At 47.8% G+C, this 19235-nt stretch overlaps 1 protein-coding gene across 1 annotated transcript; it reads right to left on the bottom strand.

Moving 5' to 3' along the window:
* Nucleotides 1-1805: 1805 nt before the first annotated feature.
* On the bottom strand, nt 1806-18948 carry kcnj19a (potassium inwardly rectifying channel subfamily J member 19a; the record flags this gene model as incomplete). Its single annotated transcript, XM_084449093.1, has 3 exons — nt 1806-2509; nt 8186-8402; nt 18283-18948. The coding sequence occupies 3 exons, from the start codon at nt 18946-18948 to the stop codon at nt 1806-1808; spliced, it is 1587 nt and encodes a 528-aa protein (XP_084305219.1).
* Between the last annotated feature and the right edge of the window lie 287 nt (nt 18949-19235).

Raw genomic sequence — 19235 nt, forward strand, 5'->3', positions numbered from 1 at the left:
CCCTTCTTCGGTTGGTGACAGCAGCACCAGGTAATCTGCAAACAGTATTTGACTTCTGTGTCTACTAGCAGGATGCCAGGTGCTGTAGACTGTTCCAAATATTGGGGAAGATTCTGGAGCTAGCAAACACGCACACACGCACACACACACACACTCTGCCCCTTACTTACCTCAGCTCTGCTCCAGAGAGTTCATAGTTGGTTCTTGCCAGGGGCTGAGACTAGCACCTCAACTACATTTTCATTTCATTAACCTTTATTTAACCAGGTTTAGACCCACTGAGATTGCAGTCTATTTTTTACGAGTGACCTGGCCAAGAATGGCAGCAGTGCAAACAATTTCATGCAGTACACACTCACATTAAAAACCATAGACAAGCTCAGAAGTGCCATTGTGTAGTAAAAGTGCAGGGAAGCCATATAATCCTATTTCAATTAAAATAATTACAAGTATCAATATAATTTATATATCAATATCATTAAACGACATAACAAAAGGCACCCTCTAAATTCTAAAAGAACATACTGTTGCCATCACAGTTTATATTCTTATTTCCACTGTCGTGCCGAATGTAGGGTAACCGGTGTTTCCACATGGGACCGATTGGGCCCAGAACCGTTCGCAGAACTGTTCCCATGGCACGGTTGTCTAACCGTACTGAGTGAAGCAGAACCGTTTTTTAGTAGAAATGTGAAGAGACAAAACAAACTACCATGGCAACCGACAATAACAACATTCCGTGGAACGCAACAGCCCGAGAGGTGGAAACAGACGCTGTAACCGTTCCCATGGGTCCGGAGCGGCGCAGTTTGAGCACGGTATCGGTTCGGCACGACAGTGGAAATAAGGCTTAATTATGCAAAACTTGACTGTACTCTTACAGTGGAATTCCTACTAGTGGCGGCTGTAGCTCAGTTAGTAGAGCGGGTCGTTCAATGATCGAAGGGTCAGTGGTTCGAATCCCAGCTCCGACTGTCCACATGTCGAAGTGTCCTTGAGCAAGGCACCTAACCCCAAATTGCTCCCAATGAGCAGGTTAGCACCTTGCATGGCAGCTGCCGCCATTGGTGTGTGTGTGAATGGGTCTCTTGTCTGTTCTGCCCCTATGTAAAGCGACCTTGGGTTTTATGAAAGGCGCTATATAAATGAGTTATTATTATTATATTAATGAGAGGCCATTGTAAAGCGCTTTGAGTGCCGCTAAGGTGGAAAAGCGCTATATAAGTGCAGTCCATTTACCATTTAGTAATGAAGTTGCTCTCTGTTGGGTAAAATGAAACAGCCAGGGACATTCATTCTCATGTTAAATATATATTTTATTATTTAGTCATTTTTATTTTATAAACTCAGAGATGGGGTATGCTGTGCAGATCTATAGACACATAGATCAGATAAATCATGTGTATTCATGCACATGTGTCTGTTTGGTGAGTGGGTAAAGTGCATGCACGTGTGTGTGTGTGTGTGTGTGTGTGTGTGTGTGTGTCTGTGTGTGTGTGTGAGTGTGAGTGTGAGAATGGTAGGATGAGGGGTGTGACAGATGTGATAGATAACAGCCAGTATGAACACTGCAACTATTAAACACAAAAAAATCACAGTAATTCCAGTAAAGATTGTGATTCAAAACTCAAGAAATCATCTTACACACACCCTCGGTTCTCATCCCATAGTCCTTTTAATATTCAGTGAATAATCTTTACAGTGCAAGATCGTTCCAGAGTTGTTTTTTTTTGCGTGGTCATGGTCAAAGAGCAGTGAGAGACTGACTGGTCAGGTGTGGTCGGAGTCCGGTGGTGACCACAGCCTCAGCGGTCAGCGTTCATCCGGCGCAGTTTGTCCGGCAGGTTGTCCTCCGGCCGCCCCCCCCCAGCGGCCGAGGGCAGAGGGCTGTGGGCGGGGCCCGGGCCGGCGCCCGCTGGGGAGGGGGGCGGGCTGTGCAGCTCGTGCAGGTCTCCCGTGGACTGGCTCATGGGTTCGAATCCCCCCACCTTCAGGGCCTTGAGCTGCAGCCGCGTCTCGACCTCGGGGCCGGGGGAGGAGCTTAGGCGCTGGAGCTTGAGCGGCAGGTCGCCGGTGCTGCACGCCTTCTCCGGCGGGCGCTGCGAGCCCAGCATCAGCACCTTCCTCTGGAGGTCCTCCTTCCCAGAGGAGCTCATCCTCTGGAGTTTGCTGGGCAGCCGGCCGACCCCCACGCCCCCGTGTCTACCGCCGACGCCGCAATCCTGCACCGCGTGGATGCAGTCCACCGAGAACACCCGGGCCCGGCGGGGGTGGGCGGCGGCGCAGCCCTCGCCCAGGGCGGGCGTGGGGGTGGACAGCGGCGAAGGCAGGGAGGACTTCTCGTCGTGCTCCTTCACGCTGTAGGGCGGCGTGGGCACCTCGAAGGTGTTGTGGAACTGGGAGTAGTCCACCCGGAAGAAGCCCTCCTCCAGGGACATGACCGGCAGGAAGCGGTGGCCCCAGAGGACCTCGTCCTCCGTGTATGACGTCCTCGCCTGACACGTCATCCCTGAGGGAGAGAGAGGAAGAGAGAGAGGGAGAGAGAGGGAGAGAGAGGGAGAGAGAGAGGGAGGGAGAGAGAGAGAGAGAGAGAGAGAGGGGGAGAGAAGGGGAGAGAGAGAGAGGGAGGGAAAGAGAGAGAGGAAGAGAGAGGTAATTCAAGTCCCTTCATTAATTGAAGTCAGTGCAAACACTGCATTAAATAACTGTAATAACTGCCATTCAACATGTCGATTAAATATTGTAGTTCAGTAACCACCAAACAATTAAGGGGAAAAAAGAGAGAAAAGTAATACCTCCCTATCTCTTCCTTTCAACTCCTTCTATTTCTCCTCTTTCTCTCTCTCTCTCTGCACTCTGTTGAATTATACTTTAATTTCCCTCCTTCAGTTCAAGAAAATAGCAATGTTTCAGAGCCTTGGCACCAACCACACTTACTCTGGGCATGCATGGTTGATTTAAATACTGCTCCACTGGTAAATCTAACACGGAGACGTTCACTGTTCATCACATGGCTCGTAAAAACAGCAACAGCACTACTCATCGATTGGCTTTCTCTAATGGGTTTTGCTGCGTCTGTCCCTGAGAGAGAGAGAGAGAGAGAGAGAGAGAACGAGAGAGAGAGAAAGAGAGAGACAGAGAGAGAGAGAGACAGAGAAAGAGAGAGAGAGAACGAGAGAGAGAGAGAACGAGAGAGAGAGAGAGAACGAGAGAGAGAGAAAGAGAGAGAGAAAGAAAGAGAGAAAGAGAGAGAACGAGAGAGACAGACAGAGAGAGAGGGAGAGAATAGTTTTGTGCCCATTGTTTACTCCCTGCATGTCATTAATAGTGTTGGCCAATTATGATGGAGAAGGTTCAGTAAATAGTGCTAAATGGACTGCACTTATATATTGTAGTGCTTTAATCCAAAGCGATTTACAACGGACTCTCGTTCACCCATTCACACACACATTCACACACACATTTACACGCCAATGGCGGCAGCTGATCTGCACCGCGCTACCCTGCTCATTGGGAGCAGTTTGTTGTTCAGCGTCTTTCCCAAGGACACTTTGACATGTGGACAGGAGGAGACGGGATTCGAACCGCCGACGATCAACGGACGACGACCCACTCTACCTCCTGAGAGACAGCCAACCACGTGGTGACTATAATAACACACTGTAGCTAGTCTTTTTTTCTATTGTTGAAATAAAATGTAGTTGGTCTCTCTAGATGAAGAAGCACTGATATCCTGCGGTCTCTCCCAGTCTGCTCCAGTTCAATATCACCCTGCTCTCTCCCCCGGCTGCTCTGCTATTACCACGGTGTATCTAATATGCCCTACTGCTCATGAGGTCAAAGGTAACTAATCTATGATATCAGACTTGTTCTAAGCTGATGTTAATTGCCAGTTGTTTATTTCTGCCCAGGTTTATTAGTAATCCCCTAATCCCATTCCCAGATATCTACGTCGATGCCGGAGCCGTTGTGGGCCTTCGTGGTACCGCTCCGAGTGCTGCTAATCGTTAATAAACATCTTAATCTCCCATGCGTTCACACAATCTTCTGTATTCAGAAACGGTTCGATGTTCGATTTATCTCTATCCTCTCTTTGCTCGGAGATATGCCAGAGAGAAACTGGCAAAGAAAACTAATCCGCTGAAGATCGGGAGCATCCCCAGAAGAATGTGCCCAGGCCTGCTTCTACACAGACAGGCATTTAGGGCCTGTGGTAATGAGAGGCAGCCTCAACACGGAAGATGAACACCGCCTCCTCCGCGACAACACTGATAGTCCAGCGTTCTCTTTGATCGCTTGTGTCAAATAATTCCCGTTTATATCTGGATCGAGGGCGATCAACCCCCGGCGATCGATAAGCACTTGTGACTCCACTGTAAGGGCTTCCCCCCCTCGACTGGTGTGTTAAACTGGGCCAGCTGACCGCTGAGCCAGAACCTATCCTCTGTGACAGAGTGCCTGCTGACACAGAGAAGTTACAACCCGGGTTCGTCCCAGGCCTCAAGACTCCCCCTACCTACGGCTGTACTTACCTCACCTAACCTTGGCCGACCCTGCAGTTCTCCACGAATTTCTTTCCTTGCAAGTGCAGCCAGTGATTTAAAGTTAGCTGAGGGGCGGCTGTAGCTCAGTTGGTAGAGCGGGTCGTTCAGTGATCGAAGGGTCAGTGGTTCGAATCCCAGCTCCGACTGTCCACATGTCGAAGTGTCCTTGTGCAAGACACCTAACCCCCAATTGCTCCCAATGAGCAGGTTAGCACCTTGCATGGCATCTACCGCCGTTGGTGTGTGAATGGGTGAATGAGAGGCCATTGTAAAGCGCTTTGAGTGAATGGGTGAATGAGAGGCCATTGTAAAGCGCTTTGAGTGCCGCTAAGGTGGAAAAGCGCTATATAAGTGCAGTCCATTTACCATTTAGCCCAGTGCTACCCGAGGCTGGTTTTACTCTGCGCTCTGGAACGCTCGAACCGGGATGTGTGGAGAGATGTCATCTCGACAGCCCGGGTTCCCCACAGTCGACACTTTTTAACAGTAGAGTAGCTCTGTGCACATTCAATGTGTCCTTATTCTACAGGCGTGGATAATCCAGTGTGTGGACACTCTCTTCCTCTGAGCTCGGGACTTGCACTTCCATTTCACACCAGACGATGGCTACTGGTCAGAGGGGGCAGGGCTGCAGGGGTAGATAAGGAAGTTCAGAGAGTCCAGCTGGACTCTGGGGGGGAATCTACAGCATCTTCTGTTTTTTGGGTCTTGCATACAAATCAAAGAGGCTGAACCTCTAAGTAAACATCTGGTAGACGGACAGGCGGAGATGTGCTCTGTGTGCTTAATGGAATATACTCGCGCCAACCTGCACTGGAAACATTCCCATAATGCCCTGCTTCTTCAGTAGCACTCTGAGTTCAGCTGGTTCTCCTCTGATTGCATCCACACATGCAGGCGTAGACTGACTGAGAACTGTTTGACAGGTGCAAAACAGGTGCACACACACACACACACACACACACTCACACACAAACAAACACGCACAAAAAATTACCCAGTTATCATCTTATCAGAGCAGAGGCAGTCTGTGAGTGACTAACACAAAGTGGGAACAATTATCTGCTACAAAGTGGGAACAGCAATATCACGCTGATGAATCTGTCCAGTTCATGTCCCAGAGGACCTCCCGGTACCACAGGGGAAAGGCTAACGGTCTAGGACTGAAAAGAAGATCCTTCACTACCTGGATAAGTTTAACTCTGTCCCTAAACCCCTACAGTATACAGCCTATGCACTCCTGAAACTTTCTATTCATGTTTTATTGTTGTTCTGTATGTATGTATGAAACCTGGATGGTTGTGTGTTTTTATTGTGTCCCTCATGGACAGGTCACTCTTGAAAAAGAGATTTCCTTTAATCTCAACGAGTTATATCTCGTTAAATAAAGGTTCAATAAAAAACGAAAATGAAAAAAAGGTGCGTTACCTCCCCAGGGCCATATATCTGGGGGGGGGGGGGGGCAGTAGAGTCTCTAATCAGCCCCCTGCCTGCCCCTGCTCTTAGCCTGACACTCAGACTGAATCACCTTTTATTTTCACTCGATTACTCTGTTTATAATGCTCCCATTGCAGCCGTTTTCCGAGATAGGCATTGCTGAAGAGGGTGTCCTCTGCGATTAATTCATCCCCTAACCACACACAGTGCACAGTTTAATTCCATAATCGCATCCAAAGGGCGCTCATTGGCCCGGTTGGAATTCCAACCGAGGAATCACTCCGGATGAGAGCCTTTCCAGAGCGTGGATTTTTAAGCGGGTGTGTGATTCAGGGGCTGGGGCCAGGCTACATGCAGCGCGTTGGGGCGGGTGTGGCTCAGTGGTAGAGCGGATCGTCCGATGATCGTAGGGTTGGCGGTTCGAACCCCGCCTCCTCCTGTCCACATGTCGAAGTGTCCTAGGGCAAGTCACTGAACCCCAAATCGCTCCCAATGAGCAGGCTAGCGCCTTGCATAGCAGCTGCCGTGAATGTGTGGGTGAATGAGAGGCCATTGTAAAGCACTTTGGATAGAAGCGCTATATAAGTGCAGTCCATTTACCATGCATCCAGAAAGTATTCATATCCCTTCACTTTTTCCACATTTTATGTTACACACAATACCCCATAATGCGTCTACACAAAATACCCCATAATGACAAAGGGAAAAAAGCTTTTTTTAGACATTTTTATGTGCTGTACCTGCGCCTCAGTTCTGAGAGCTACACAGACAGGGAGGGTAAACAGATGGCTGCTGCCTGTGCTATTGACATTGTCACCAGAGCACAGAGCACGCTGACTGACTGACTGACTGACTGGCTGACTGACTGACTGACTGGCTGACTGACTGACTGACTGACTGACTGACTGACTGACTGACTGACTGACTGACTGACTCTGACTGACTGACTGACTGGCTGCCTCGCTGGCTGATTGGCTAGCTGGCTGGCTGACTGACTGACTGACTGACTGGCTGATTGGCTGGCTGACTGACTGACTGACTGACTGACTGACTGACTGACTGGCTGGCTGATTGGCTAGCTGATTGGCTGACTGACTGACTGACTGACTGACTGGTTGATTGGCTGGCCGGCTGCAGATCCCTTCCTCCTGCTCTGAGCCTGTATTCATCTCATGGTTCTACCCAGGACAATGGCACACAAGGAGGAGGGGAGAGAGAGAGGAAGAGAGATGAAAGGAAAAGGAATAAAGCCATAAATAGCAGGAAACGAGGAGAGATAGAGAAATGCAAGGACGCCTTGCCGGATAAAGATATTCTTTGTTTGTATTTGCATGTGGAAGTTTTGAGGAAAAAAATTCCACTGCTCTGAATAAGAGAGTGTGATATGTAGCTGAGGGCGACGCATTGTTTGACTGTTCTGCTGCTGGGAATGTGTACGAATGTGTCTCTCTCTCCGTCTCCGCGTTAGTCCTGCTCCTAACGCCGCGTGAGAAATAGAGTAGAACTTCTACTGAACCCCCGGCTCGTTTATCAAAGCGACACGCGCGTCCAACACCACTGGCTTTTATTATGCATGATGCGGGCGTAGGAACGATCCCACAGTAATGAAATAGCCATCATAATTCAATCACAGTGCCTTCGGCTTGCAGTGGCGGTTGTAGGGGGTGAAAAGAGGCATTGACACCCCGGTCACCGGCCTATTTATGTGGTGGAGAACTCCCCCCCCCCCCCCCCCCCCCCCCCCCTTCCAGCTGGAACCCCTTCCACCCTTTGGGGGCGGCTGTAGCTCAGTTGGTAGAGCGGGTCGTTCGAAGATCGAAGGGTCAGTGGTTCGAATCCCGGCTCCGACTGTCCACATGTCGAAGTGTCCTTGAGCAAGACACCTAACCCCAAATTGCTCCCAATGAGCAGGTTAGCACCTTGCATGGCCGCTACCGCCATTGGTGTGTGTGTGTGAATGGGTGAATGAGAGGCCATTGTAAAGCGCTTTGAGTGCCGCTAAGGTGGAAAGCGCTATATAAGTGCAGTCCATTTACCATTTTGCCACCCCAGCTAAAACTTGCTAGAACCACTACTGTCCGCGTGTGATGTTCTCCGCGGCCGATCCCACTCCCCTCGGAGGGAGGAAGTAGAAAGATTCGGAGTAGGGAGACCGGGAAGACTGGCAGCAGGCCTAAGAGGTTGTTGTTGTTGTTGTTGTTTACCTGTGGTCTCCACGATGCCTTCCAGGATGACGACGATCTCGAACTGCTCGTTCCGGAGGGAGCGCTGGGACAGTTCAAAGAAGGGGCTCTTGGGGTTGATCTCGTGACAGATGGTGAGCGGGGACACCAGGAAGAGCTGGTCTGCGCCCGTCCCGAAACCAACGTCCAGCTCGCACTGGTCCAGCGGCAGGAACTCCCCCTCACGGGTTTGGCGGGACTGAGATGAGAGAGAGAGAGAGAGAGAGGGAGACAGAGAGAGGGAGACAGAGAGAGACAGAGAGAGGGAGACAGACAGAGAGAGAGAGAGAGAGAGGGAGACAGAGAGAGAGAGACAGAGAGAGAGGGAGACAGAGAGAGACAGAGAGAGAGAGAAAGAGAGAGAGAGAGATGGTGAGAGATTGTTTATTATTTACACTGAACATTATTTATATGCCTCCATCTCGTCTCTCCAACCAGGCTCCTCCCCCTCCCCCGAACCAGGAAGTCCAACCCCAGCAGTTCTTTACTACAGTGAAGGACACCTTCCTCAGATGCCTCTGGAATCATTCTTGTATAATCTCAGCAAGCTGCAGGGGGTACCTTACTCACTCACACACACACACACACACACACACACACACACACACACACACACACACACACACTTACCTCACTCACACACACTTACCTCACTCACACACACACACACACACACACACACACACTGAGAGGGGGCATCGCTAGGGGGCATCTCTTCATTTTGAAATGCATGACAACCTTGCTTGCAGCAGCCGCAGACTTGGGCCCTTCGCATTGATTAGCAGATCTCTGGCTAGGGGGCAGGAAGGACAGCCATGTTTAGACAGGCTCTGCCCACAGTGTGAAGTGGTGCAGAAACATTTAATTGCCCAGATGAAAACAGGGCACAGTGCCGTGGTCTTTGCTGTCCGATCACCAAACTAAACTAAACTCTCTCTCTCTCTTACACACACAAGCACACACACACACACACACACACACACACACACGATCATGTGGAAACATATGCAACCGCAACATAGACAGTGTGATAGTTACAAAAGTGCACTATTTTTATTTTTTATTTTTATTTAGCCTTTATTTAACCAGGAAAGGTCCCATTGAGATTAAAAATCTATTTTTCAAGAGAGACCTGGCCAAGACGGGCAGCAGTGCAATCCAAACACAGAGTTACAGACGGAAAATACAACAGAAAACACAGAGATGCAACAGTAATACAATTTACACATGTGACTTGGTGATTTGTTTTTAGTTAAAAACATGAACATACTGTTAAATCAACCTCTAAAACCTTCATAGTGGATTTAAAAACATCGATTGAGACCTGCTCCTCAAGTTTAAGATCATTTTGTAGCATGTTCCAGGCAGAAGGAGCCGAATAACTAAAAGCACTAGAACACCAGCTACTCTTAGTTAGTTACAATGTACATTTAAGCTCAGTACAAGAGGTGATCAGTATACCAAACAAGCACCCACAAGCACGCAAGAGGTTAATGGGCATCAGCTTATGACAAAAATTGGCCGGAAAAGAGAATTGATGACCAAGGTTGGGGGACATGGAGCTTAGGGCAACGGCAAAATAGTTGTGAGGCAGTTGTTTTTTATTTGTTGAGGAGTTGTTTATTTTGATGGACATACAGTATATATTGTACATAATGTATAAGTTGTATTGCAGATGAGTTTCAGGGCGAGATTAGTTTTTATTCATAAAAGCCTTAAAGTAAAAAAAAAAAAAAAAAAGGTTTAAAAAAAAAAGAAGTTGTTTTATCTAGTCATTGTTGTACAGGTATGTCCTCCAAACTGATTTGAGTAGTTTGAGCAGTTTCTCTGACATTTCATCAAAACTTTTTTTCCCAATGTTTTTTTCTCCACGTCCTACAAAAACTTGAGAGTCAAACTCAGTCCTCTCTTGATCTCTGACCTCTCTACTCCCCTTCAAGCACAGCTGCTGGTTCTAGACCCTGTCCAGCTACCTCCTACCTCGGCAAGGACAGTAGCTAGCCCAGCGCTTAGAGAATCTTACCAAACACCGAAATATCTATATTTTGTGACCAGGCCAGCCCACTTGACAAGTGATTTCTCATCAATCATTGCTTTGAACAAGGCACTTAACCCCAAACACTAGCTCATTATTGTAACACCCTTTGCATAAAAGCATCTGCTAAATGACTAAAGTGTAAAAGCCTCAGCGAGAAAACTAAAACGCAGGCAGCTTCATCATTCAAACTCATCTCTCTCTGTCTCTCGGAATTGTATTCTTTCCCATTATCCAAATGTCCAAAATCTCTTGTGCTCTCCTCTAAGTGCACCACCAGTGTGTCCTCCCCACGGGCTGGGGGTCAGTCTGAGCTTGACCTCGTGAAGCCCCTAACCGTAACCCTGCCCTGTGGATCATCCCTCAGGAAATGTACAGTATCATCTACTTACAGTAGATATCCACGCTGAACATCCACGTGACGCACAGCTGTGCTCAGATTGTATAATCACCTTTTGTATTTACGGAGGCATTGTTCATTTGCACTGTCAGAGACTCAGAGGCCAATGAACGCTATGCTTCCATGGCGGTTCCGTGTGGGTTATCCCCACGATGGCTTTGGGCAATATCACTTTCTACCCGCCTGTCTGTGTCGGTTAAGATTAAAAAGATGGATGACTGTATGCAAACGCTGACGCGCAAAGCTCCTTACCCAAGCGCCTTTGGCGCTCTCCTCTGCATTCTCCGCGCAAAGCTGGAGATGCTAAGATGCTCCGGGTGCGTATAGTCCTTCTTTTCTCTTTAAATCTCTGCATTCAAACGAATATCCAAAGTTTTCTTTTGCCACTAACAATCAGCCCCCCTCTCCCCAGGCAGACAGACAGGTAGGGCTCAATAGATTTTTCCTGAATGCTTCTAAGGGAGCAAATCCAGCTGAAGAATGTGTTATGTAAAATACTGATACGAGTGTGTGCACAGAGCTACTGTACGCGCCACAATAAAAGCATTAAAGTTGCGTTTTAAGCCTGTACTGTAACATGCATGCCCCTGCATTCATTAGCTCTGTACTGTAGCATTGAGTGTGAGAGTCTCAGCAGATGTTTGAGTCTGCCGCTGCTGGATGAGGACGGGTGCCAACTGCTAAGCGAATTCGTTTGGGTCTAAGGAGGCCTGGCAGGGTCATCTCTGCTCCATGCCTGTGTTTTCCCCGCGCCCTCATCAATCCGGGCCAAGAGGCCAACCGGCCAGCGAGCAGAGGGCAGGAATAAGGCGAGTCTGTGTTGATTAGCTGACGGGAAAAGCCCCTAGCTACTGTGGAAATCGGAGAGGTAGCTCGCAGCTGTTGCAAATAAGGGAGACGGGAGAGACACGGAAATCTATCTGTACGAAGTGATATGATTCACTCTGAAAAGCAAATGGGATATTCTGTCATTCTCAACTCAGCCCAAGCTCTCTCTTTCTCTCCACCGTTTTAATTTGCAATGTGATGCTCATTGATTTTGAGAAGGACGGTTAGACAGTACGTGTGTGATGACTGCCGTTCCGAGGAATGGGCTTAATCAAACTGTCGTCAGACTGAGGGGATGTAGGCTATATCGGAGCAGCTACCCAGCAAACACACAAGTCAGGGAGACGTTCAGATCATGTCTTAATAACGTCCGTCGGCCATTTGTACGTCTGCTGGACCCATGGATGTATTAATAGAACTGGATACAGCCACTCCATTCACTGACCGCTATCAACAATGAAGCCCTATTGAACCGCGCCATCTTGGCAAATTTGTAGTCATTTGACCATTTCCGGTGACTTTTGTACTTGCGCAGTTGTGCTTTTCTGGCCTTCCGGTGACTTTTGTACTTGCGCAGTTGTACTTCTGTCCTACGCGCGTCCACGGTCAACGTTGGCACCGCTTCTAGCTATCGAATGGCCGACTGGTGTAAGATGGATAGCCTAACGTTAGAGAGATAAATGTAGGCTATGGTTATGTTAATAAAGCTAACAATGATGTTGTAACATGCATGCAGCACTGCCGATCTGAACGATTGATTCATTATTACCATGGATCGGTATTGGGATTGATCAAGGGCGAATGTGATATAGCAGCCACGAACTCAGCGGGTTATCCGAGATGCGGTAGCAGCGGCCAAAGCTCCTGCTGGCGGGGAGTGAAGCTCTTCAACTCGCCTGTCACTGGCTCCCTGGAGGAATTTAGCCTGGCTGCAATAACGTTATCGCGAACGGAATGAATACCATCTACTAGCAAACAAAACATGATCAGTTATATTTAACCTGTTAAAACTAAGATGCCTGGATGAAAAAATAATTTCTCCAATGGATATATTTTACAAAAACAGGTTAATATGCAAGCCGGTTTTCATTGCTAAATCAAAGCGGGGAGAGCCGGGAACGTGCGTGGACGCGCGTCGGACAGAAAAGCTCAACTGCGCAAGTACAAAAGTCACCGGAAATAGCAAAATGACTACAAATCTAGCCAAGATGGCGCGGTTCAATAGGCCTTCACTTTAGATTTCAGATCCTGGGGGCTTGGCTGGACCCCTCAATATTCAAACGTCTGGCTTGGACCCCTCTAAGACGTCTGTGGACGTGCAGAACGGGTTCAATATCTGAACGTCTAAAAAAAACGTTCATTCTGGCTCCTAATTGGATGTCTTTGGACGTCCGAAAATGACATCTAAAAGACGTCTTTTAGACGTGTCTTTGCTCAGTGGGTAGAATAGAGAGCCCAGTCTAGCAAAGCTCACACCAGCCAGCCATATTCACGCCACGGAAGCAACATAAAAGCCTGCAGTGGAATCCTTTTGTTGTTCCTCTCTGGCATCGACCAACTCTCCTGTCCATATCTGTCACGGGGTGAAAAAAATGTCAAAAGAGTCAATTCTATAGGGTTAATAACCCTGTTACCTTGAAGGCTTTGAGGGTTTCACGCCACACACATACAGTATACAGTAGATACAAATAGATACCATATATATTCTGACGAAGTGCTGCAGTCTGACGGAAGTGCACACAAGATGAGAGCATTAGCACTTCAGACAGCTTTGAGGCTGATCAATGTCTACAAGGCCATTCTCCTACTATCCTCGGGCCCTCTACAGCCTTCCACTGCCCACACTAATAATAACAACCTCGCTTTTATCAGGAATGGAATGAAAATCAATGCTAGTGCCGGCGGGCTGATCTATCCCGGTCCTGAAATCCCACCCAACTCTACTACTTGGAAGATCAAAGAATTCAGAAACCTTCAGAATAAATAGGAGATGAATTCAGAAAAAAAAAAAAGCCTTCATTCTTTTCTCTTTTATCTCCCGCTCCCGCTGTCTCTCTCTCTCTCTCTCTCTCTCTCTCTAACTCTCTCTCATTGAGACTTCATACTCGCATGTTTCAAACCCGGGGCCGAGACCGTTCCAGTGGGAAGCTCTTTGAGGTGTGGAGCGAGGCGGTCTTGGCCCGGCCGCCAGGTTGAGTTTGGACGAGCCATGTTGTGACACAGTTTGACAGCTCTGATTGGTTAGTGTCCGTGCCTGTGTGAAGGAGCCCTCTCCCAGTCTAATCAGTCACAGCTGCGCCGTTCCCGTCCCAGCCAACCAGCGCAAACACTAGGCCGCCACCACAAACAAGCTGCCCCTCAGGAAAGCACGCATGCATGCGACCGAAGCCGTCACTGTTTCAGTCACCTCATGATTGCAGTCAAATCATCAGAACAGGGCTGAGTTTCCCAGAGGCATCGTAGCGCTACGTTCATCGTAAGCTACGGCGTTCATTGTAGCGCTACGATGTACGTAGCACTACGATGCCTCTGAGAAACTCAGCCCTGCAGAACATTCCGCTGAAATGTCACGACTTCATCACACCACAGCCTGAGGGGAACCGTCAGGGAGACTAGCCTCACCCTAATCTGTGGACGGGTGTTGGTCGCTGACCTCTGTCGGTCAGGTCTGCTTAGTGTGTGGCCCCCTGACCCCTGGCCCCTGGGATGAGCAGCAGTGGTGTGGCTTCGGCACAGTCAGAACTCGGAAAGATCAAGATTTCAAGAGTCCTTTTACTCGTCACATGTAATATACGGTGTACAGTCACGGTGAAATGTTGCTGCCGGCTCCAAGATTATGCTACAGATAAACTCTTAATTCTCAATTTCCAAATTACAAATGTACAAGGTACAAATGAACAATTAACAAAAATTTAAATATTACAAATTAACACAAATTACAATAAGTACCCTTTCTATAAGTATAAAATGAAGCTGGATGTTATAAATAAAGGTCTGGAGGGATTATGTACATGCTATATATGGGCATGAATAAATAAATACATAAATTACCCGGGAGGGGAACGGGGTGGGGGGGAGTTATGTACATGCTATAGCTATAATGTTGCGACATGTGGTGAGACCAGAGAGTTTGATTGGTATTACTATGCCTGAATGTTTATAAAGGCATAGTACGCCTGAATGTTTATAAAAGCATAGTACGCCTGAATGTTTATAAAGGCATAGTATGTCAGTGTTACTGTAACGTCTCACTAATTTCGTGAGTGAATATCTAAAGACGGAGCTAGTAAGCATCTTCACAGGTACAGTCGAGTACAGTAGCATCTTCACAGATACAGTAGAGTACTGTAGCATCTTCACAGATACAGTAGAGTACAGTAGCATCTTCACAGATACCGCTCCTCCACTGCCAACCTCCTCAAACCTCCTGGGTTCAAGCTTACCACCATGGGGATGCGAGCCTTCGGCACTGCTGCTCCCAGGCTGTGGAACGCCCTCCCCGACCACCTCAGGGCACCTCAGTCTGTGGGTACTTTCAAGAAAGACCTTAAAACCCACCTCTTCACAAAAGCTTTCTGTTGACCGTTCTCCCATGTCATCTTTCATCTATCTTTTTATTTTTTAATTTTTTTAATTATTATTATTCTATTATTATTATTGTATATTTATATTATTGTATAACCTATGCACTTTGATATTTCTCAGAATGTAAAGCGCACTACAAATAAAATGTATTATTATTATTATTATTATACAGGAGAGTAGTCTACTGTAGGAACTAGAGGGGAGGTGAATGACTCAACAGCGCCCTCATCATTTCTCTACAAGTACTGCAAATATTTAAATATTTGAATATTTAAAACCTGTTGAGCTTATACAGTATCACACATTTGACTATTGTTTTTCTAACGTGGATTCAAGATACCAGGAGGATTATTTGTACATTTACAAACACTCACCACAAGTCTTTTGTTGTTTAAAGAGCCTTTAGAAGGGTAAGTACAGGTCCAGGCTGGAAAGCCTTTGAGCAGAACAAAAATACTGAGGAGACCAGAGTATGAGCTGCATCTAAACTTCAGAGAGAGAGAGAGAGAGAGAGGGAGGGAGAGCGAGAGAGAGGGAGAGAGAGGGAGAGAGGGAGAGAGAGACAGGGAGAGAGAGGGAGAGAGAGAGAGGGGGAGAGGGAGAGAGAGAGGGGGAGAGGGAGGGAGAGAGGGAGGGAGAGAGAGAGGGAGAGAGAGACAGGGAATCTTTGGGGTGCTGATCCTCTTTCCTTTGTTGCCCAAGAAAGAAGTTGTCAGTGCACGTTCCCTCCCCTGTAGCGCGTGATGCATCCCTGAATCTTTCCCTCGCTGGCTTTCCTCTTTTTCTTTTTAAACTAGCTTAATCACAAAATCATTGGGAAGATGGCAAAATCAGTAAACACATTATCTAGAGTGTAGGGACACCTTTATAATGAGAAAAAGACATGTCGAGTGTAACTGAGGTGAATTGGTTAAACTCACTCCTCAGTATGAATAAGCTAAGCTGGTGGTTATGTAAGGTTGGCAAGTCAGGGGACCCTTGATCGGACCCAGCGTGGGCAACGGAGGGTAGAAGGGATGCTGACGAGTGACGCGGTGACAGTCGAGCCACCAGCACCTGCCTACAGACACAGATTAGCTGAGCTGGCTCTGCCTGTGAGGCTGGGGACCAGTCTAGCTTAATGGCTGACCCTGGATCAGTACCGGCTGCACGTCTATGTGCCTGACTGGGGGGGCTGGTCTCTCTCCGGGGTCCGCCTGGGGCTGTCAGCCTGGGGGGCTGGTCTCTCTCCAGGGGTCCGCCTAGGGCTGTCAGCCTGGGGGGCTGGTCTCTCTTCCCTCGGTCTGCCTGTGAGACTGTGGAGAATGTGGTCTCTTCCTCCCTAGCTTCCTTTCTCTCTCTTTCTCTCTCTCTTCCTTCTCTCTCTTCCTCCTCTCTCTCTCTCCTCTCTCTTCATTCTCTCTCTCTTCTCTTTCTTCCTCCTCTCTCTCTCTTCTCTCTCTTCCTCCTCTCTCTCTCTTCTCTCTCTCTTCCTCCCCTCTCTCTCTTCCTTCTCTCTCTTCCTCTCTCTCTTCCTTCTCTCTCTCTTCCCTCTCTCCCTGCTCTCTCTCTCCCTCCTATCTCTCTTCTCTCTCTTCCTCCTCTCTCTCTTCCTCCTTTCTCTCTCTCTCTCTCTCTTCCTCCTCTCTCTCTCTTCTCTCTCTCTCTTCTCTCTCTCTCTCTTCCTCCTCTCTCTCTTCCTCCTCTCTCTCTCTCTTCTCTCTCTCTCTCTCTCTCTCTCTCTCTCTCTCTCTCTCAGGCACGCTGCATGTCTGCATCATTACCCAGGGCTCTGCGCTGCTCAATGTGCTGTGCTGATGTGGACGTTGAGGGAGGACAAGAACATAAACCAGCTCAAGCACCTCGCTAATGCTGTTTGTCTTCCTTACAGCGCATTTTAGGATGAACATGGATGAGGGCTGAAAGCAGCTCCGCGGGACCATAATCACCTCAACGAGAGGCCACTCACCCCTCATGTACAGAGACACAGTGGAGGGTACATTAATGGCTCAGCTACCTATAGGGTACATTCATGGAAATGTCAGAATGGGATAATTTCCACGGAAATGTATCAGAGTTCCTGGGAATTTGCAGGATTTTTATGTTTGTTTGTTTGTTTGTGGAAAATGCATGGGAATAAATTAAACCTCCATAAACACTGATTAAACCCTAACTAAAGCCTAAAATGTGTTAGTGTTAGCATCCATGACACGCATTTAATTTTGTCTACTCATCTTGCGTTGCCTTTGTAGCCTGTATCATATAGTATTACTGAAATACCACGCTCCTTTTCAGAGCATGCTCAACTAAAGATCCATTATACCACACAGCATTTGCTCTTTATTAGCTGCATAATCTCCGTGCGTGGTTTTCCGTTCCAGGACCACTCTTGACCCGACTATGATGATGTGCGGCTGTTGATTTCTGACTTTTGGTGCTTGGAGATTTAAAGGTCAGACCTCCTCGAAACCCATATCAATGTCACTGGCTGCTCACAGATACACGGCCATGTCATTGCAATTAAACTGGCTGGATCTATAAATGTCACTGACTTGGGGGGGAGTGACCGATGCTGGAGAGAGTGCGGCCGCTGCAGTGTGGAGGAGGGTCTCTCTCAACCTCTGACCAGTCTGAAACCCCTCAGTCACTCATCCACAAGACAATCTCGAAACTGAAGGATTATGTTAATGCTACTTTATGCCTTTTCTGTTTAACAAAGCACACCTTGTGGGCTGGGACCTGCTTACAAATTAAGCTTATAGGAAAAAAACGATTAATTGAGTTCTTTGATATGAAACTGGTCATCTCATTGTGAGATTCAGGAGTGAACCCGGTGTAATGCGCATGTTTCCACTTATCCTATTCAAGAGCAGTCAGTCAACAGCGACAGTAAGAACACCTTGTGCCACATCTAGCATATGCATGTCCAATCTAATATGCATTGATTTCAAAGCTTCAGAGAACCGTCTCGGCTGGGAGAAGATGAGAACGGAGGATCCCGACGGAACAGCACAATGAAAAGAATCAAATGAATAGCCTGGAGAAATACAAACGATCCCATTCCACTTCCATTTTCATCACTATGTATGCAAATCAGCTCACATGGACAGCAGCATCTTGGTATTTAACGGTAGATAGTTACATTTTGATATACACCTGCGGGCTTTTAGCGGAGAGTGATCCGGGGTCAGTTTATGGTCAATAATACTCCGGTGGCGCAGAGCGCAGCTGGCGCTTATTTATACACCTTACCTTTATGAGTTTGCACCTGATCTGCGCGGACACCATATGGCTGTTACGCAGGTTTCCCACACGAAACATGAGGCAGAGTTTTCCGTCTCGCTGCGAGATCACCGCGTCCTGACTGAACATGAGGGTCTCGGCGCGCTTCTTGGGCTGGGACATTTTGATGAACATGCAGCCGATGAGGAAGGCGTCCACGATGGAACCCAGAAGCGATTGGAACAAAAAGAGTATGATCCCCTCTGGACATTTCTCCGTGATGTAGCGGTAACCGTAGCCGATGGTGGCTTCAGTCTCGATAAAGAACAGGAAAGCTGAGGGGAAGTTGTAAACGTTGGCCACGCAAGGGGTATATGACGAGTCGTGGCCATGGTTGAGGTCCCCTCTGATGTAAGCTATGACCCACCACATAGAAGCCATGAACAGCCATGCTATAGTGTAGGTAAGGATGAAAATAAGCAAGTTCCATCGCCACTTCAGGTCCACCAGTGTTGTAAAAAGATCGGAAATGTATCTACTGGTCTCCCCTCCGAGGTTCCCGTGCTGGACGTTGCAGCGACCGTTCTTCTCTACGAATCGCTGGCGTTTCTTTTTGACTAGTGCTGAAAAAGTGGTTCCCCGATTGGTATTTACAACCTGATAGTCCTCCCCGAATTTTCTTCGTAGTGCAGCCATAAGTTCTCCTGAGTTTCCAAGAGCCGAAGGGGGAAATCACATGCCCTCTCGATACATCTCTTTTTTTTTATTTTTCGTCCCAAACACTTATTTGTTACGTTATCTGCAGTGCGTAAAAGCTGGCATGGCCAGTCACCCGCTGCGTAATTATGTGAGTATGCCCTCAAAGTAGGGCTATACTGTTTCTTACTCTTATCTAGAGCAACTTTCCTCGACTTAGTGTTTCCAATAATTGTATGGCTTGTAGTGGTATGGCTTGAGTCAATGCTTACCGACCATCCATTGTC

Source organism: Borostomias antarcticus (genome assembly GCF_949987555.1).
Source record: "Borostomias antarcticus genome assembly, chromosome: 14".
NCBI lineage: Eukaryota > Metazoa > Chordata > Actinopteri > Stomiiformes > Stomiidae > Borostomias > Borostomias antarcticus.